The sequence below is a fragment of the Balearica regulorum genome, chromosome 3, assembly GCF_011004875.1.
Source record: "Balearica regulorum gibbericeps isolate bBalReg1 chromosome 3, bBalReg1.pri, whole genome shotgun sequence".
In the NCBI taxonomy this organism is placed as follows: Eukaryota; Metazoa; Chordata; class Aves; order Gruiformes; family Gruidae; genus Balearica; species Balearica regulorum.
This window is the reverse complement of record NC_046186.1, coordinates 122,409,722-122,429,606: the sequence shown is the minus strand read 5'-3', so window position 1 is coordinate 122,429,606 and position 19,885 is coordinate 122,409,722. Positions and strand designations below refer to the sequence as shown.

The window sequence follows — 19,885 nt, the reverse complement described above, 5'->3', positions numbered from 1 at the left end:
GTACCAGTACATAGATGCACTAAAGAAAAATGCTTAAGTTTAAATTTGTGGTCTGAAGTTCAGCGAGATTAAGATCTCATGCTAGATTGCCTGTGAGTTTGTGGTGTTTAGTAGAGCTGTGACAACGAGCTAAGAAGATAGACATTTGTTTTGCATGAACTTTCTGGAAACAAAATGTGTAGTATTTTACAAACTAGCTTGTCATAACTCTAGTGTCTGACTCTTACAGAAATACTGTCTATCAAAGACGCAATAATAAGGTACCTTATACGGCCATGCCAAGAGTGTCCAAGGGACTCTCCGTTCCTGCTATGGATTCAAGTATGTATTGAAGTAGTGGGTGGAATGCAATCTTTAATTTCATGGCTGAACACTAAGAGCTCAGTGTCTCCTACAGAAATGGAGGCTGCAGTTGCACTAAGAACATCGGGACCTCCAGCTGGTTGCACTATTCCAGGACATAACGCAATTTCTCAACTGAGAGGACATTTTGTCCAAGGACAGCGTGAATTAAGTGGGACTCCATTTGCAGATCCTAAGAATGCTGTACCTACACAACCTTATTTACCGCCTTTTAAAGGGCGTTTGCCTGCATCAGAAGAATGCCTCAAAAAACCAATAGATGGAGAAAGGGTAAGGAAGGAGGGCTAAGCCAAGGAGGGTTTGAAATAGTGTTAATTATTGACGTAGAATGAATAAAATAACTGAGAAGAAATGCATATATATATATCCCCAATGGATTTGGGAATCTAAATTTAAGCATAATGATAGTTTTACTAGCATATAGATACAAGAATATAATGTATAGCTGTTAAACACATTTTTTTTCCAAGATCTGGTACTAGTGACCACTTCTGGTCTGGTGGCAGAGTCTCCGAATACTACTGTACTTACCAATTGCTGAATGAACTGGCTCGTTTGGAAGCAGTTCTTAAAACAATTCAGAAAAATATTATCTCATTGAAGAGGATATGAATGTTACAAATGTAAAAGTATGAGCTAACCTTGCTGAGACGATTTTTTTTTTTGAATGCCTGTGGATAGTTATGCTGCCTTAGAAATCAGCAGCCTACTCAATAGCCCACTACTGAAATGGCACTGTGGAGTTGCTTGCTAAATCTTATTTTTGTGGAAGATTTAGATTAATGCTTGATTTGTTTTATTGCTAATATAAATCTCCTTAAATAGCTGGTCTTGTGGCTTGACCTCTGATTTCAGGCAGAAGCAAAGAAAAACTAGAAAAATCTCAATTTTGACACTTGTAAAGAATCATCTTGCAGAACTGTTACCTAGTATTGAATATTTCAAGTATGGATTTCAAGGTTTGGCTACTAAGATTTTTGAGAGGCTTGAGATTCCTGTGTGGTAATGGCAGTCATGTCTAAATTTTTTTTTTTTAAGAATGGCCACTAATATATTTAATATGTTGACTGGAAGCTGTACCCAAATACGAAGGTAATCTTAGGATAGCAATTATTTTGAGTCTGTGTATTCTGCTCTTCCAGTTAACTGGCCAGGATTCAGCATTCAAAGGTGGGGGCAATCCAGATGATGTCAGGAGGAGATCTACAGAAAATGTAATTTTGAAGTGGTTTTACTCAATAGACTAATTGAAAAGCTGACTGGATTGTTCTAGTGCCTAGACTACATCACATAAATACACATTTATTGATGTAAACAAAAATATGCCTTTTAGTTTAACTTATTTCAGTCTGCATTTCCCAAATATTACACCTGTATAACCTATCTTTTAGGTGTTACTGCTAGATGATTGGTAGTATCTAGCTGCTTGCTATGCCTGAAATCAGACTTTTTTTTTAAACCACTCAATTCACTGATGTAAACTACAACTACTATACAGACTAAAGCATTTGACCTCTTAAAGGGAGGATAAAGAGCTATAGATTAGTGTAGCTTGTTACTGAAGCATAAATGCTTGAGGGCACACCCTCAAATCAAGATCTGGTCTAGTTGGTAGAGTGAAGGTCGAAATACCTGAAATGCTGTATGTGTGCTTAAAAAAAAAAAAAAAACCCACAAAAACCCAAAAAACCCCAACCCCCAAAAAACCCACCCAAAACACCCCCCTCAAAACCAAACAATGAGGTGGAGGTTGTCAATGCATGTATGTATTTAGTTTTAAGTATCCTAGCTACCAGACCTTACTGTCTCTGAAGTTATGAATTTGACAATACTGCCTAATCCCTTCTGGCTTTTTTTAGGGTGTCCTTGGAGGAAAATCCATGCTGATTCCAATTATCAACACATCAAGATCACAGGTATTATTTATTGTGCCTTTGTGTTTGTAGGCAAAGCAAAACGAGAATTTTCACTTTATGTACAAAGACTTACGTGCTATTAATCTCTGTAAACTTGATGGTTATAAGTAGTTGGTAAGCTTCTGCTTCTACCAAATTGAATAGTTGAAGAATGACCTTCCAGGTTTACTCACAAAAGTGAAGCCAAAGTTTTTCAAGTTACTGAACTTGAAAAATCATGTTTCTGTGCGCTTAAACACTGACACAGTTTGTTTCCTGATTTGATCTTTTCACAAGCAAAAAAGATCTGTACTCCTTGCAAATCTTCCTTAAGGTGATCTGAGCTCTTAACTATCTTAAATACTTGTTTAGTGTTTTCTGTGACAAGACTTGGAAGCTTTGAGGTGTATAGGTGGCTTTAACTCTTCTGTGTCAGGTAAAATGTGGTAAAATTGAGGCTTATAAGGCTGGAAGTAATCCAGACAGTAGAGACACTGTTTTTCTGAGCCATGGATCTGAGAAGAATGGTAGCTTCTATTATGTTGTTGACCAACTTGCAACTTACTCCCACCCCCTGAGCAATGTAACTATCTATCTCAGTTGGTGCCAGGAAAGAAGTGTGCAGAGGGGAAAATGTTCTTCCTCTGTAAACTGGTGGGAACTAAACAAGTGATGTGGTAGAAAAAATTCCTTCACTGTAAATATTTGGGTTTGGGCCATACTGTTTTGGTACATAAAGAATGTTGTTAAATTCAGCTAGGCAAGGGTTTATCTGCTGCTATTCCTGAATTAATGAATTCAACACTTTTTTTTTTTTTCTGTGGCATCTTTTTGTGTGTTGTAGAGGCTTTCCACTAAAGAACTACCGGATTCATCACCTCCTGTTCCAACGGATAGCATTCTTGTCGTTAAAAGATCCATCAAACTTACCCTTAATGACTAACCAGTATCTCTTCAGGTAAAGATAATAATTGCTTGTTCAGTGGTCCATATTATCAATGTGTATTGTAGTTACTAACACAGTATGGAACGTTACCGTTGCCATACTGCCATTGGCCAGTTAAAATCATGGTCTTATTTTATAGTATTGTTAGATGCTTGCTTCCTTTTGAACTACTCTTTGCATGTTCTTGTAACAGTTATCCTTATTAGTCTTTTTAAAAGTCTTAACTGTCACTAGCTGAAACAGCTTTTGAAAAAGCCACAAAAAACAACCTGTCCTGTGACTTGGATTCGGAATGTATGTAAACAGGGTTAACTAGTCACTGCAACCACATTCTGGTTTCAAGTGTATATGAACATGCTTGTATTTGTGCTTTCCTAATTCATGTGCATATATTGTTCTTATCTTAAATTATTTTCCCGTTTTTGGCACATACACTCCTGTGCATCTGTCACAATGGTGCTCAGCTTCCTCAGCTAGTAGCTTTCCACTGTCTAGCACAGCCATGCACTACACAAGTATTGCCTCCCATGGAGGCCCAGAAATAATTTAAATATTGAAGAAAATACAGCAGAGGATGCTACCAAGGTATGGAGATGAAATGTCCCATGCCATGTTATCTGATTTTTTTTTTTGTCTTAAGACTGCTCCAGCATGAGACTTGAGGGTTTTTTGTTGTCACTGGGTAGTAAAGTTAAACTCAGAACACACAGCTAAAGAGGTACTTAAACATTGCAACAGCTGAGGCTGTTGTAACACTACTACCCACCTGCAAGCTGCAGTCTTGGAAGCAGCTGGCATGCAGAAAGTCATTTCAGATAAACCCTGAAAGCTGTTCTAAATGGTTACATGAAAACTTGTAGCAGTCTTAAGTCTGGTTCTGTAAACTGATAACACTGCTTACCCAATTAAGTACATTAGGGTTTTTTGAGAGATGGGAAAAACTTCTGATAATATGAAACAAATGTCATGCTATCTATTGTAATTTCTTTAAAATTTGGTGTTTTTGTAAATGAAGCTGTATGTTTTTTCCAGAGTATTTTTGTATGTACTGTAAAATACTATCTTCCAAAGAGAAATTTAATAGCTTAAGTCTCTTTTTTTAATGCAGATGGCATCTGCTTAAACCCAAACAACAAAACCAAATGTAAGGGGGGGGGGGTGAGGAGGCAGTGCCACAAAAAATAAGTTCTACAACATAATGATACCATGCTAGAGTAAATTTGAGGAGGCTAGGAACATTGCTTTCCTGCTTCTATTGTTTCCAGGTTTAGAATTAATGCCCTCTGAATAGTGCAGTTTACAAACTGTGACAGCTGAAGTCCCAGTTTGCTATGTGGACAACAGATATTCCTGAATTCTTTTAAAATTAGTTGCTTGGCTTAAACAGCAATTTTGAGCTCTGATCATCAAGTATCTGCCTAAAACCATAGTGACAAGACTGAAGGACTGTAAAGGAATAAGAGGAGACATGTATCTTGTAAGGTCTTAATTCTCTAGCATTCTCCCTATGGCTTGTATTACAAACTTGTGGAGAAACCATGACTGTATTTATCATAATATACTTAGTTTTTTCCTTATTACCTCTGGTTTCCAGCTTGCTTCAAGTGCAATTTCTCTCCTAAAAAATTGGCTTTAGTGGGTTTGAGAGGTCTTATTCTTCCCTCTACCCTCAAAAAAACCCCAAACAACCAAAACCAAACAACAAACCCCAAAACTTAGACTGCAAGGCTTAGGTTTAGTCACAGGTTAAAATTAAGAAACAGAACCCATGTTACTTCAGTGGTTTTTAGCAGATCTACACCTTGAGTTTATAAAATGGTTACCTCAATCTTGTGACCTGTGTTTAAAACCATGGTATTTGAATATTGTCAAGTCCATGTACTAGTTACAGTACGTATATAACTTCAGCACCTGCGTAAACAAAAATCCAGCATGAATTTGAAGGAATTAAAGCTGAAATAGGTGATGAGCTAAATAGTAAAGCAACTATGAAAAGTGTGTTGTAATAGTTTACAACCCTGTAATATTTACCATGATTTTAAACAGATTCTTCCACTTGAGTATTCCAAGACTATTAAGGGCTGTTTTGCCCTTCACCTCTGTCAGCACGTGCATTTATGCAACTAGTCTCAAACTAACCTAGCTTATGCCTTTGCATAGATTTTTTTTTTAACTCTTGGTTTGCAGTTATCTTCTAATTGCTCTTTTTTTCTTCTTCACTCTCAGGGTTTTAAAAAGAATGTTTATGAAGAATGTAGGTTACTAGTTTCTCAAGTTTGATCCAACATAGGTGAGATTACACATTTTATCTTAATATATTCTTGACTCAACGCCTGGCAGTTGCAGAGTGACACCACTGGTTTGGACCCTGGATGTTAGAAGTTCGATACCACCTCAGGACTAAGCAGATAGATTTTTAGCTGTTTTAAATAAAATTTAAACTGGAATAATTCAACTTAAATGTTTCCTTTGTTTATGGAGCAAGTCCTCTGTTAAAGTGATTCAAAGGAAAGTTACTCATGCATAAAGACAGTGAGGGAAGCTCTTTGATATTAGACTTCCTGCAAACTTTGTTTTCTATCTGCTTTCTTAGCCTGTTGCTGTATGTGTGGCTTGGAGGTCCAGATGGAAGGGGTGAGGGATGCCTGACTGATCTCCTCAAAGATGAGCAGCTTTGTATTGAAATTGTGTGTGGCTAGTAACTTTAGGCAAGCAATTCCTTTGCAGGAATTAATGTCTCCGGTGGTTTTACTTGTTAGGTACAAGCAGAGAAACAGTTAATGTGGAGTTACCTACACTTCTGCTGTTGCAATGGATGTCCCTGTAGAAACTAAGAGAGAAAGTAATAGAGTATTTTGCCTTAATGAGTAAAGCAAAGAGGGGGGAAAAAAGTGCATCTTGAAATTGTTAATCTTGACTTCGGGAGGGAGGGAGCGAGCTTATTAATATTGCCTTTATGTAATACTTGGTGACATAAGCTGTTTAGCCTAAAAACGCAAGCGAAAACTCCTAGCTGTGTTTTTGCAATTACCTCATCGCACTTCTTATAAGGAGTTTGGTCCTGTGCGTTATTCCAGTAACTGACAAGCTGTGGTTGTAGCGTGCTCTGTAGCTGCGCGCAGCCGAGGGGCTAATAACCACTCTGGGCTGGGGACGCTCTGTGCCCTGGCCCCTACGGCCATTTGATTTCCTTTAGGGGCACCTCAGCCTGGGCAGTAACCTGCTTCTGTGAAAACAGGCATCTTCCTCTCCCCCAGGACCACCCCAGCGGGCTGCAGCCTTGTCCCTCCACCTGCTCACCGCAGAGTGACTGTGGAGGCTGCATGCCCTTTCCCCAGTGGGGTGAAGGGGGGCTGTGGTCCAGGCTTCTCACGCTGGGGAGGGTTTCCTGCTGTAAGCCCGGGGGCGGGCTGGGGGCTGAGAGCTGCGTGTACTGTGACGGTGCTGGCATGTGACTGCACCGCTGCAGTGCTCTGAGGGCGGGCGGCTGGGAAACACGGCTGTAGCCCTGTGCTGCCTGCCACCCCTGACCCCCAACCTGAAGGGGCTGGGGGGACCAGCCCCTGCTTCCTGGCCAGCTCTGCTGCTGTTCTGCCTTTCCCTAAATTGTGCTGGACTAAGCAGAGTACAGTGGGGATGTCTTCCACCTTGGGGCTGAGAAGGAGGGGAGCGGTGGGCTGTTGAGACCTCTCCTTGCTGCCTCCCAGCATGCTGTGGTCAGGATGCCCCTTCCCTGTGGCTGAGGGTTTCTTCGGCTATCGTGTACCCCTGGGGTGCCAAGCTCTGAGGATGGCCCAAGGGCTCCAGGCTGTTGGACCTTGTGTATTTTTCTGGGGTGATCTTAGCAAAACAGTATTTTGGGGACTGATTTCTGTCTTGTTCCAGAAGATACAGCTTGTCTGACCTTCAAGAAATTGATAGAAATCAAAAAAATCAAACTAGGACTGTTTATCCTTGGGCAGTTCCTCTCTGCTGGGAAGACCCTGTCTGAATCATCCTGCTTTCTTCACCCAACCTTGCTTCTTATTCACACCTCATTTCTGTTCATCTGATGTCACTCTTGCATGTCATCTTTTTTTCTCTGATAACTCACATCATTTTTTTTTCACCCAGATCCATCTTTGCTTCCTCTGCACCTGAACTGGGTGGTACTTTATTCTGTGCTGATGTAGTGAAAAATCCCAGGAGTCCTGAAACCAGAGGAGAAATAACCTATGCTGTTTCAGTTTTAGTGTGTGGCAGCCTGGCAATCAGCCCCCTGCTCCGGGGACCATCCAGCTCACTCTGTGCAGTATGTGCGATGGAGAGAAAGCTGATAACTTTGGCTACTGAGCAAGTCTGGCAAGCGTGTGTAAGTTCAATCTTTTCAAAGGTTCAACGCATGCTCAGATACGTTTTCAAAGGAAGAGCAAAAAGTCCAATAGTGACACCAGCACAGCCTCTGTGCTAAATCTCATGTCCCTGTTTCTGAAATGTGAAGAAGTTAAGAGTTTCTTTATAAAAGTTTTTTTAAGAATTCTTTGAATATAATTAAAGCAGCATATGTTCCTCATCATCATTCTTAGAAATGACTGTGTCACTCTTGTTCTGTTTTTCCTAAAAATCAACTGGAGGCGCAGTATATGTAATACTCCAAAGGAAAGTTTTTAGCAAACTTGGAGTAACTGAAAATGTGGCCTTAAAATAGGAAGTGTTGACTAGCCATAACCAACAAAGTGCGTTGATGGTAATGTGACAAAAATAAAACCTAATACTTACTTGCTACAGCATTAACTAAAGCTAGAAAATGCTAGAATTTATTTTGTCCCTGCAGTTTTAATTCTGCTCTGTTTTTCAGTTTCAGTTTATGATAACTCAGCAAGAACAGAAAGTTATAAATACTATATCAGAGTGCATGCACACAAAGAAGAAAAGCTGAGGTTTTGTGAATTGCTTGACATGTAAGTGCTTGGCTGTATGCCTTCAGCACTGCTTGACTATGTTTGTTGTGATTTTTGTCAGATCGTTTTTCCTTTCCTATTTCTTTGATGCAGAATTTACATTTTATTATGTACAGCCTTTTCTACTACTTGAACAGAAGGGCATAAACCTGTCATTGTGAGCAATACAACAGAGATTTCTAATAACTAAGCTAAAGAAGTAATAGCTATTAAGTTATACATTTTCTGCTCTCCCAAATGAGACAGGCATTAGACTGTCAGGAAACTGAAAGTTGGTCCTGCTTCTGAATAGTATATATGAAACCAGAAGTCTTTAAGCATTTCTTACAAGACTTGTAGCCGGTCATTACATTCACTTCTGTTTTTGTCTAGATGGTATAGCATGTGTTGATTTTTCCCACTCGTTTTGAATGTTTTTACAGGTCTTTACCAATACTGTACCTTTTCTGCTGTGTAGGAGAACAGCTGTTGGTAGAGCCTGTAAAGCAACCTAGTGTAGGTTTTGTTCAGTGCATTTAGAAAAAAAAATAGCCAATCTGTCAAATCACGAACAATAGGAAGATCTTGGATACGGTATTTTCTGTATCGTGATTGTTTGCAGTAATTTAGTTAAAATCAAATGGGACAAAAACATTGCTCTGGGAGTCGTGTTTTGAGGAAAATGACTGTGTTGCAAACACTAAGTACTTGCAATGAGAAGGCAAGGGAATCCCCTGTTTCTGTTCCCCTGTTCACCCACTAAATAAATCACTGTTACACCAAATGATAAGTTGCGTAAGTACAGAGATGTTTACTTTCTTGTAATTCGGGGTAAATGTTTGGCACATGCCTGTAAAATTATAAATCTGTTTACTAAATTATATTCCTCTTACAGAAATAAGTAATCAACAGTGTGTTCATTTTCTCTCCTGCTCTTACATGTTGTGACTTCAAGTGGGGAAAATTCAGTAAAGGTAATACCTCAGTATTCTCCAGACTGTGCTCACTTAAAGTTGTTTTCAGTTCACCTTTCAGTAACAAGCAAGCTGAGATGGATTGGCCAGAAGCCCAACTCTGGAGCTCAAATAGAGGTTTGTATGTTCAGACTCAAATCTTGCATGTATTCAGCCTTAAAGGTCATCCCTGACTTCTTTGGTTGTGATGTCAATGGGGAAACCCTGCTGCACTTTTGTTTGTCCTTATGCGAAGGTCTAAAAACGTCAAAAAAAAAAAAAAAAAGGCAAAGCAACTACTCAGAAAAGTTTAAGGCTTCAGTATAGAAACTAACCACAGGTTCTTAGTGACTCCTAAGTGAGACTGTTATTTCATCAGCTCCTGCTTGTATGTGAAGTTGGGTCTCTTCTCGGTCACTCTTCCTTTAGTTTAGATTGTTTTGGTTTCCAACTACTTTTGCTGAGAAACATGGGGTGATCTTGTATTTAAGTAATGGATGCTGCTAAGACCAATGTTTAAGATGACTTCTTAACTGAAATAATTGGACAGAGGATGAACCAGGGTGTCCACCAGAAGTTCCTTATTTGTATTAAGTTTTAGTACTATTGTGCACTTTTTTTCAAGGCTTTCTTTGACACCAGGTCAAACTCTTTTTTGATGCTTAATAATTCTTTATGACACTTCTGAGAAGTTTTTTTAAAATCTCTGCTTTAACAACTGAGGAATTGAATGTGTAGAGATTAACAATTTACAAAGGGTCAAACAGAAATTTTGTGGCAATACCAGAAACTGAAGCCAAATTCCCTGAATGTGTGAGACTGTGTTGTTTGACCCTTTCTCTTTAGAGTTGTGTTGTCCATGCTTGCAATGGGGATTCCCAGTACCTAACAGTTACTGCGTCTGGCTAAGGACTGTTGTAACTCTAGAGACTATAACTGAAACCGACTGCTGATGTTTAAGCCACTACATATGAGACAGGCCACTATTCGTTCTTATTGATTTTTTTATAAGCTTGCAGATTAGACAACTTTTTCCTTTCAGACTTTGATTACCTTCTTGAGAAGAAAAATCACAAATTTTGTTTCTTGTTTTTGGTTCTCCACAAAAAAGTCTCGCTAAGAATTTTAACACAACGTGCAGGACTGTCAGATGCAAGTTAACACCTTACTGTTAACACCACCAAGTGCTGATGGGTAAGTTCTTGTATCTTACCATTGCGAGGGTGGGTGAGGTTGATAAGGGGGAATCCCAGTAATACCTGATAGTAGAAAATATGTCACTTTTTTATAATTCTAAGCAGTTACTACTAGTTGCTACAGATAATGAATGTATGCATGCTAAGTGTATGTCCTTTAAAAAAAAAAAGGGGGGGAAAAAGCAAAAATACTAGAGTTTTAACTGTCCAAATTGTAGGTAGCTTTTTGTGTAGTCTTTGAGATTCTTGATTAGACACTGCTAGAGATGCCTTTTTCTGCTGTTGAGCAGATGTTGCAGCATCTAACCAAAGTTCCTATGTGAAAGATGAATGTAGCTCTTAAGTGATTGAGTAAATCTTTGCAGAAGTATCATGTCAACTGTTATGAAAAATTGGGATATCCCACAATACCGTTTCAACGTAGGAGGCTCCAAGCTTAAGGTCATGTGTTAAAGCCACAAAGGTCCTAAGTATCGCAAAATAATGTTGCACTGCATGAATTGGAGAGGCTGTTTCACTCAGTGAAACGTGAATCCCAAAGATGTGCATGAAGTACTGCAAGACTGAGCAGCATGGGACCTCGGTGTTGCCTTGGATTTGTCTCCAACTCAGACATGATATTAGACTTTTATTATTGTGTATTTTAGGCCCAAAGTTTATCCCCCTTTAGATTCACTGTTAAAAATTACTCTTGGCTTCAGTAGAAGTCAAATCCTTTTATTTAGGAAAGGGTTTTAGCTACTGAGTTGAGTCGGTTGAATTATGAATGTTATGTATGTGAACTGGTTATGTATGTGATCTTTCTGAATGAATGACAGAGTTTACAGCAAGTTGTTGGTAGCCATCTCCCTTAAATGAATGTTATGTTTGCAGGGCTGCATATTTTTATCACTCAGACAAAATTCCAGTCAACCCAAGAGGAAACTTTGCCTGTAAGTAAGGTGCGTGATTGGGTTCTTGACTCTTAGCTGTCCTGTATTTCTGTGAATGTATTATTGCATGGCACCAAATTTAATAAAATTATTGCTGTAATCAAATCTCGTTCAGTGCAGTGAACAAGCACCATGAGCATGCTTTCAGGGCCTAAGAATGCTCTGTTATTAAATGAGGTGCTTAAAGCCCCTCAAATGAAGGTGAAAGAAACCCTCAGTTGAGGGAAGTGGACATAGCCCTTCTCTCCAGCTTTAGGAGTGTGAATCTTCCTCGATTTCCTGAATAAAACTGTTGATCAGTCTCTGCTGCTTGAGCATGTAATGAGCAAAGATGGAGACACTCTTGTAAAGGGAACCACAGAGAATTCTGGCTCCCCTCCATCTTACTGAGCCAGAACAGGAATTTATGAAGATACCAAACTTCTGTTCATAAAGCACTGCTATGCACACTGTATTAGAAAGCTCTGGCTTGGAAGGCAGCCGGTATCTTTTGCAAAAGTTGAAAGAATTGTGGATTGGAGGATATTGCAAAAGAAAGAACTGGACAGGATTGCTAGAGAATAAAGTGGCTATAGTCATTATGAAGGGGAAGGGGGGGGGAACCCCACTTTAGTCTGTTAAGCAGTAGCTATTTTGTTGTTTATTGTTTTCATAAACCATAGTCAGTTTAGTTTTTATCACTTGGGGAGGTTCTTGCCACCACCTTCATCCCAGGCACACTTGAGTCCTCTTTTCCTGGCTGGAGACTGCTGCTTCATCAGCTGTGCTGAGTTAACTGTCTGTATATACCTAAGGAGTCAAACACTCTGTTAAAGGGAGCAAAAATAACATTACATTTACTTACCCCTGGTTTTTGTTATTTCAAATTAATTACAGGGATGTTTTATGAGGCAGGGTTGTTGACCACACAAACATAGGTTGTTCGTAATGCGCGTAGTCTGGGAGAAACTGTAATTGCTATGCTAAATATAATTTATTCTGTGGTTCCATTCAGCTATATATTTATTTTTCCATTCTTCTTCTAGGGGCACTAGTAAACACTCTACCAAGCAGGAATATTAATGATGAGACAGTAATTGCCTGAGTAAGTTATCCAAGCAGCCTTCTTCCTTTTTTTTATTTTATTTTACTTCCTACATTTCTGGTGTCTTCTGGCATCAGAACAGAAGTATACATTAGTCCTAGGCTATGTAAATGAAAAGTTCTGTCTACAATACAACTAAAAACATGTCAGGTCACATGGCTTTCACTTGACCAGTTACAGCACTGCTGTTTAGCAAATAAGGTTTTAACGGTGTTGCAAGTGTGAAGTCCTGAACTGACCAAGTCTGTAGTAACTGGGTCACCTGCCACAGAGGCTTTTTTGTGATGTAGGTCATGGGAATATTTGCAGAAGCAAAAGTGCTATAATTGCATAGTTGTACCAGTATTTATGTTGACATCGAAGCTTAAAGATGCACATTCAGGAAGCAGAAACACCACCATGTGTAATTTGGATATGTAAAGGGAATCTAATTTCTAGTTTTAGAAAAATCCAGCAACTAAATGGCACAGATCTTTGCAGAAACATTGGAATTATTTCAGGTTTACTTGTCAATGCTCTCAGGGTACAAAAAGCCCATTAATATTGCCCACTGTTGGAGACAGATTATTAGTAGCAGTAGTGTAGCAGAGATCAGGGACCCCAAAAAGAAATCTGTGTACCACTGGATGAATCACTGAAACAAAAAAGAGCAGTTCCTGGCCTGGAGAGCTGATGAAGCGTATGATAAACAATATATACTTGCTGTGAAGTAGAGAGACTGTGTAACAATATGTAGATAGATATGTTGTTGCCTAAACATGTAAGATCAGACTGACCGTGGGGTTGCCATGAAGCCAAGGAGCTGTAGTCTTAGACCACCCTGTTTGTGGTGTGGAGGCAGGATGATAAATCCGCACAAATTGTCCCAAAGCCCTAGCAGTCTAAAAACAGAGTAAGAGAACAGGTGAAGATGGTGAAACAGGGTAGCACCGCCAATTTACAAGACAGTATCTGTCAGCATGGTGAGAGCTATCTGTAAAGAGAGCTGGAATTAAAGCTTTTCTTGCAGTAAGATCTCACTTGGTAGACTAGGTAAGTGTGAAAGATGTGCAACCGTAAAAGTATCCAGAAGTGAATCAGGTCAGGGTACCAAATTCTGAATTGCAACAGTCTCTCTTCAGATTGTTTATAGGTGGGTGTGGACCATAATGAATATTAATTAAGTGTAGTAGTTAGCTGTACTTTAAAGAAGTCTCGCTGACATTGCTGTGCCCGAGTCTCCCAGAATCAGCCAGCTACAGAATTTGCTTCTTACTGGACTACACAGCATCCATGCCATTGGGAATAGTTCTGGTAGCTTGCTTACTGAACTGTGAGTGTTTATTCTCTCAAAAGCTTTGAAGTGGTGTTTAGATCTGAATCAGTTTGCTTCTTGTTTTTTCCCTTAAGATAAGAGAAGGTGGTAACAAAAACTGAAACAGCTGTGTTAATTTTAAAAAATTAACAAACTTTTAAAAGACCTATAGATTTGGCTTTTCTGGGTTTTTTAAATGCAAATGATTATGTAGATTCACAGAAATGCATTGCAAATTCAGGTGGGACCTTTGGTCTCAGTTTATTTTCTGTTATGCAGATTATTATTTATGCAGGTTTCCTTTTAATGGAAACTCCTGGAAAAAGTACAGTCAGTTATCTTTGGCTACTTTTCTCAGAGGTGAGAGCTCAAGATACCACAGAGACTAAAAGTCTCAGCTTTATGCGCGAAGATCTTTACCCTCTTGCGCTGGAAGAAGCATGAAACCACAGAAGTACAACAAGCAGTGAGAAGCAGATGTAGTGAGACTTACTGGGAAGGCAGTAAGTAGTTTGAATGGCCTTTCAGGAAACCATTGTAGTGACCACGAGGGGGCATTTTATCAAGACACTGCAAACCCAACTGTATTATGCCTGAGTGGCATCAAGGCCCTTGAAGGACAAGCTGTTGTGACAGCCAGGAGTAAGGCCAGTAGAACAGTAATCAGGTACTTCATTCCAAATTGCGCGCGCGCACACACACCCCAGCTCTTAGTTCCTACTCTTTTGATACTGGAAGCTGTAATGCTTATCTTCCATTGCACTGGCCTCAGCAATTAGGAAATTTTAGTTAGCAGTTACATGTCCCAGCCTTTGTGAAACAAGTAATTCAACAAGTTGATTTTCAGCGCTGCTGACTTGGCTTGTACCCCAGGGTTTCACTGGAGACTAATCAGAAGTGGAGCTAGGACATGGGTGGCTTTACTAGATATAATTCATCTTTTCTACATCTGTGTGTTAAGGAACCTTTCCATTAAGCAGTTACTTTTTTAATATTCAGCTTTATACATAGACGTTGCCCTTCTAGCCAACTCTAGGCCTTGTTCTAATTAATCCTTCTTGCCACTGGCTCATTTCTGTCACTTCTTTCTTGGGTTAGGCCTTCTCCTTCCTCTAGTTCCTGCATTTAATTGCCAGAAGCAGCTTGTGGTGGCAATTCTCCCGTCATGTCTGCTTTGTTTCCATTCAACAGGCTATGTGTCTAGATCTGTTTCTTCTGCTGCATACGGCAAAGAATCCATTCAGTTCCTCTTTCTCTCTCTGTGTGTATTGTGCAACAGATGTCTTGAATTATTATTTTTCCTGGCTTATTGTTCCTGTTAATAAAAAATGAATGTCAGAAGATTGATACGTATAGTCTTTACTCACACAGAGGAAAGTACTTTTTGCAGGCATCTGAAAATGTTCTGAGTCTTGTGGTGGATGACACACTGTACCAAAGGCATAATATTTCAGACTGAAAACCCGGAGGATGTTGTTTGGATTTTATCTATTTTCAGCAATATTAAGGTTCATAAGTGGAATTGCTGTGCAGATGAATGAATATTTATCAAATGTATTGTGATATGAGAGGTTAACCACTACATTGATTACAAAAAGTCTGTTGCACTTTCCCCAAATGTTCTAACAGCAAAATTGACAAGCCATGCAGTGACTACCAAATCAACAGGACTATAAAATAGCAAAACCCATCACTGTTCTGTGTGAGAATGCAAGGAGTTTCAACCTTGTCATTGGGAAAGCTAAGACTAAAGATTGTAGCCTTACTAGAATGTCGGCCTTTTTAGTAAATCTAAATTAGTTTATTGCAGCATACTAGTAAACTGGTTGTATATGCACACGCAAAGTCCGAACAGACCCCATGGAGACTAACTGTTCAAATGGGGTGAAGCAGCGGTGTTGATTGTGGCTTACTCGCAACTATTGATGGTACGACTTTGCATGGTGAGGTGGCACTATGACACACAGCCCCAGGCAATTTGTGAAAAGGGCTAATGCAGGCCTGTCCAGATAAGGTGAGTAGATGGCCAATTTACAAACTGCAGATATGCTTTGCATACATAGGAGAGCTTGGGCATAAACTAGTCCCAGAAGGTGTTATGTTCAGCCCAGAGTGATGTCACTTTCTGTGACTTCTGGGTGTAATCCTTCAACTGTACAGAGTTAGAACTACATGAGTCATTGGACTAGACATTTAAAAATAAGGTGTAAGACTTCAAATTAAAGAGAGAGATATCTGGTGGAGCTGTACTGAAACAATATGCCTTTTTCTCTCTTTACTATTGGTTGCAGATATGGTGTTCTGAGACTCTTGAAGCTCAAGGTGATGTTAAGTAGCCTAAACTCCTTGCAAGCCCTGGGGAAAAAGGAAGTCTTCTAATAAAAACCTGGATGAGGGACTGTTATCCTCTGTAGCTGGATCCAGTGCATAATGGCTGGCTGGTATGTGCTGGGGTTTTGGGGGGCAGGGGAATTAACATGAGCATACGTTGCCTATTTTTTTTTTCAGTATGTAGTTTTCATGTTTTGACTAAGGTACTCTGATAGCTTGCTGTTGCCAAAGGGACAATTCCCATCCTTTCTTCTGCCTCCCTATTTTTTTTTGTGACTGCAGCTAGAGTAATTCTATTACTTCCCTTTGTACTAGCAATAGCGATCTGGCTTGGAGAGCTAATCTATTAGGAAAAAAAAATCATTCTGGGCAGAAAAAGTTTTATTTTCTGCTGATTTAGCTCCTTATGCTCAGTCCAAGTTCATCTTTTTCCGAAGACCTCTCACTCCAGCACTACTGCATCAGATGAATCTTGATTGTGGCATAAGGAAGAAGTTTGCCCACTTCAGAGGTCACTAGATCAGCTTCACTGTAATATGAGGCTTTACGTAGCTCAGTAGAAAAAGAAAACACTCAGGTTTTTTCTTTGCCTGCCAACAAATGTGAAAGATTTTTGTCTACTAAAATAATGCAGCAACTCCCAAACTGTGGTGTGTGTTTGTACACTGGGATAAAGAGAAAGGAATAGGAAACACGTGAGAGGGTTGGGAGGTGCCTGAGAACTTCTGCTTAGAAAACTAACTCTGGGAAGGAAGGACTGAGTTAGGAATTTGAGATTTATCAATTTCTCAAGCTAAAAATACAGTGTCATGCTACAGTTCCATGAAGCTAGCTAGCACTCTGTCAGGAAGCTGGCACCTCTGCCCAAATCTTGTCTTCCAGAAACTTGTTCCAGCCTTGGCGCCACCACATTCCTTGCTGCTGGCACAGTCATTTCTCTGATTGTACGTGGCACTGGCTCAGTAGGAACTGAACCGGCAGAAAACCAATTGCTTTGTTTCCCCCAGGTTACTTTTAAGCAAGCTTTCCTATAACCAAAGGAGTGCTTGCAACAGCGTAAGATCGCACATGAGTGAGTCGCCTGGAGGTAAGGTGAGAGAGAGGGAAGAGACTGCCTTTTTCTGATACTACCGCAGTCTAAAGGGTTCATGGAACTGTCATTTTACTGTGGTCAGCACTTTCATATAATGAACAGTTTGTCCCCTGAAGAAGCTGTATCATGAGTGAGTAAGGTAGAAGTGTGGGAGCAAGGAAGTATCTTTGATTTCTGTTGGGGAAATTGAGGTTCAGAGAATTAAACTTGCCTAAGAGTAGAAAGGCTGACTTGCCAAGAGCCAAATTCCAGTCTCCTGAATCATACATAGCCTTGTGTCTTATCCACAAGACCAACCTTTCTCTATTAGCATTTCCTTTCTCTCCACCCTCTTTTGAGAGGAGGCACGGTAGCATTGTTCTATGTCAAACTCAAAGCATGATACAGGAATGATTTCAGCCAAACAGCTTAAACAATGTTTGAGTTTATTATTAATGTGGAAGCCATGACTTTTCTTGGAATGGCTTCTGCGTTAGAACTTTCCTCAGGACCAATAACCACAAAGCTTTAACCACCAAAAGGCCTGACCGTGTTTAAATAAGAAGCCTTTGAGATTTAAAAAACATACTTCAAACAACAAAAGGTTTCTTAAGGCATAGAGGATTGGAAATTACTAATCAGGGGAGTCTGAGGTGTGAGATACAGTGGACAAGAAAACAGAACTTTTAACTTTATTCCATAAGGAGAGAGGTGAATGATTTATTATCTTTATTCCTAGTATGATGTCCCTTGTTTAGGAGAGTCATACTCTAAAAGTACCTTAGCACCTGCTTGGCTGCCTAACCAGACCAGTGACAAGCAGCTTATCTCTGATTTAAGTGAGATAGCTGGGAACAGGAAAGAAAGACTTAAGTTTGCTTATGCTGCTTTTGTATCACAGCAGGCTTTAGAAGACTTCATTGGGCAATGCCTGTGTTAAGCACCACTAGAGAGCCATCATCCTAGGCTTGACAAATATCATGTCAAACAGTCAGTCCTTTGCTGTAGGAAGTTTTGATGGTTGGTTTGTTGGTTTTTGGTTGGGTGTTTTGTTTTTTTTTTTCCCCAACTCTACCCTTGTCTCCTCTTGCTTGCCCCACGACATTCCCTGCCAGAGCAGGAAGCTTAATTCCTTGCAGCAACCTAGGTGTTAACTGTGCTGGTGCAGCCGCCAGTGAAGAGCAAGAGGGAGGACTTGTCTTTGGGCTTGTTAAGTGGAGAGAAATGGGATCTTAAAACCCTCGCTTTTAACTGGAAGACAGGAAGTGAAGCACTGGATCAAACTGGTCTAAGAATTCTGATATCTTGCCTCCGGGTATAGCCAAAATCAGCTGACAAAAATAATAGTGATGCACCTGGCTTTTATGCAATGCTACAGGAGGGGAATTCCGTCCTACTTCTTGCAAAGATCTGCATATGCCCAGTTATGACATGTTCTTACACTTCATGTCAGTTGCTGACCAGGTTTCTGTTACTACTATTGCTATACTGCAATTCTCTAGCTTGCATCACTCATGGGATACCCCTTGAGCATAGATTCAGCTCACGGCAGAACAAAACAGCATACAGGATAGCCAGAGGAAGGGAGGGATCTATCTATACGCTTGTATGATTTTGAGTGAGGCCTCTTTAATTTGCTTAGGTTTTTGCCTTTTACTTGGGAAGGCCGCGCAATTTCTGTAGAACTTGCCCTAGTTTAGGAACATGAACGTATTATGAAACAGTCACGTGAGGCTTGGGCTAAAAGATCACTTTGTCCCACTATTGTGCTTTTTGCTTGGGCATCAGTTATGGCTACTGTTGGAGAGAGGAAAAACTGTCAAGAAACTGGCTCTACTCACACTGTCCTTCCTCCAATAACTTTGTTCAAGGACTTCCTCATCCAGATCTAGTCTCCATGTATTCAGATGATGTAAGCATATAGATCTTATACAGTGAAACACTTCAGTATGGTTAGTTTTCCTCTAATTTTATTGTAGGTTGTTTTCATTTTAGCGAAGAGGTAGGGATAGACTTAGTTTTTGGGATGCTGTAAGAAGTGCAACGCACTCATCTTTTTTTCTTAAAAATAATATCAAGAAGCAGTTTGTACCCTAGACGCTGGTGTGTATGTGAGATACTGCCTCAATTTCTAACGTGCAGTCTTAAGGAGTATCTTTGAGTAGCCTGTTCCTGCAGGCCCTTAGAGTTCAAAAGAGCTGGGGAAAAATAGGGAATGTTTATTGATGTTTTAGTCATAACATGGTATTTATATTGCCTGGAATATTGCCCTTAATTTCACATCAGTTTAGACTGTATACCCTACAATAACACTTTCTTCCTGAAGAAATGAGTAGACACTTCTGTTTTGAGACACAGAGTTTCCAAGTTGCCTTGGTCTGTGTCTATTCAGTAGTGTCACGGGCTAGAGAAGTAGGTGGGAACCAGGGATATAAACTGTATTTAGGGAAACACCTAAATTCATTCTTTCTGAACGGCTGCAGTTTACTATCTGAGATTTTGTAAACCAGTCTGAAGATAAGAAAGGAAAAGTGTTTAGTCACTTTGTGTGCCTGTACTGACAGCTTGCTTTACATCCAAACCCAAAACTTGCATCTACACTCCAGCCTAGATCATTCCGGTGTCCTGCAGGCACATGTACGTGCTCAAATTGGGAGCATTTCTCCAGCTGTTCAACTCTGTGAATGAAGAATGTCCAAAACTGTTGCGCCACAGACAGGTTACCAATTAAAAAAACCTGAAATAGCTTCTAATATTACATGCTCATGAGCTAAATGCGCTTGGATGTGGGCACATAGCAACGAAATCTGGGTTGTGTGTCTTCCTCTTTGCCTTGATGCCTCTTTTACTGCAGAGCAGCACAAGCAACGAGATGCTGAGCACCCTCTGCGTTAACATGC

General features: G+C 40.0%; 2 protein-coding genes across 2 annotated transcripts in view; both read left to right on the top strand.

Annotated features, from left to right (window-relative positions):
* The first annotated feature begins 269 nt into the window (after window positions 1–269).
* PAPOLG (poly(A) polymerase gamma) lies at window positions 270–7,686 on the top strand. Its single transcript, XM_075749861.1, has 5 exons — window positions 270–633; window positions 1,506–1,577; window positions 2,223–2,279; window positions 3,103–3,216; window positions 7,431–7,686. The coding sequence occupies exons 1-4, from the start codon at window positions 346–348 to the stop codon at window positions 3,199–3,201; spliced, it is 516 nt and encodes a 171-aa protein (XP_075605976.1). The 5' UTR covers window positions 270–345; the 3' UTR covers window positions 3,202–3,216; window positions 7,431–7,686.
* Window positions 7,687–12,229: 4,543 nt separating this feature from the next.
* REL (REL proto-oncogene, NF-kB subunit) overlaps window positions 12,230–19,885 on the top strand; it is a 40,421-nt gene continuing 32,765 nt past the window's right edge. The window contains exons 1-2 of the mRNA XM_075749848.1: window positions 12,230–12,288; window positions 15,874–16,023. The gene's annotated coding sequence lies outside the window, so the exon portion shown is untranslated. The remainder of the gene's footprint in view (window positions 12,289–15,873; window positions 16,024–19,885) is intronic.

What these genes read in the sequence shown, in the direction of transcription:
- PAPOLG (XM_075749861.1), top strand. Translation starts at nt 346, where the DNA reads ATGCAATCTTTAATTTCATGGCTGAACACTAAGAGCTCAGTGTCTCCT. An exon ending in AACCAATAGATGGAGAAAGG is followed by an intron (nt 634 to 1,505) that starts GTAAGGAAGGAG and finishes CTGCTCTTCCAG; the next exon opens with TTAACTGGCCAGGATTCAGC. An exon ending in TCAACACATCAAGATCACAG is followed by an intron (nt 2,280 to 3,102) that starts GTATTATTTATT and finishes TGTGTGTTGTAG; the next exon opens with AGGCTTTCCACTAAAGAACT.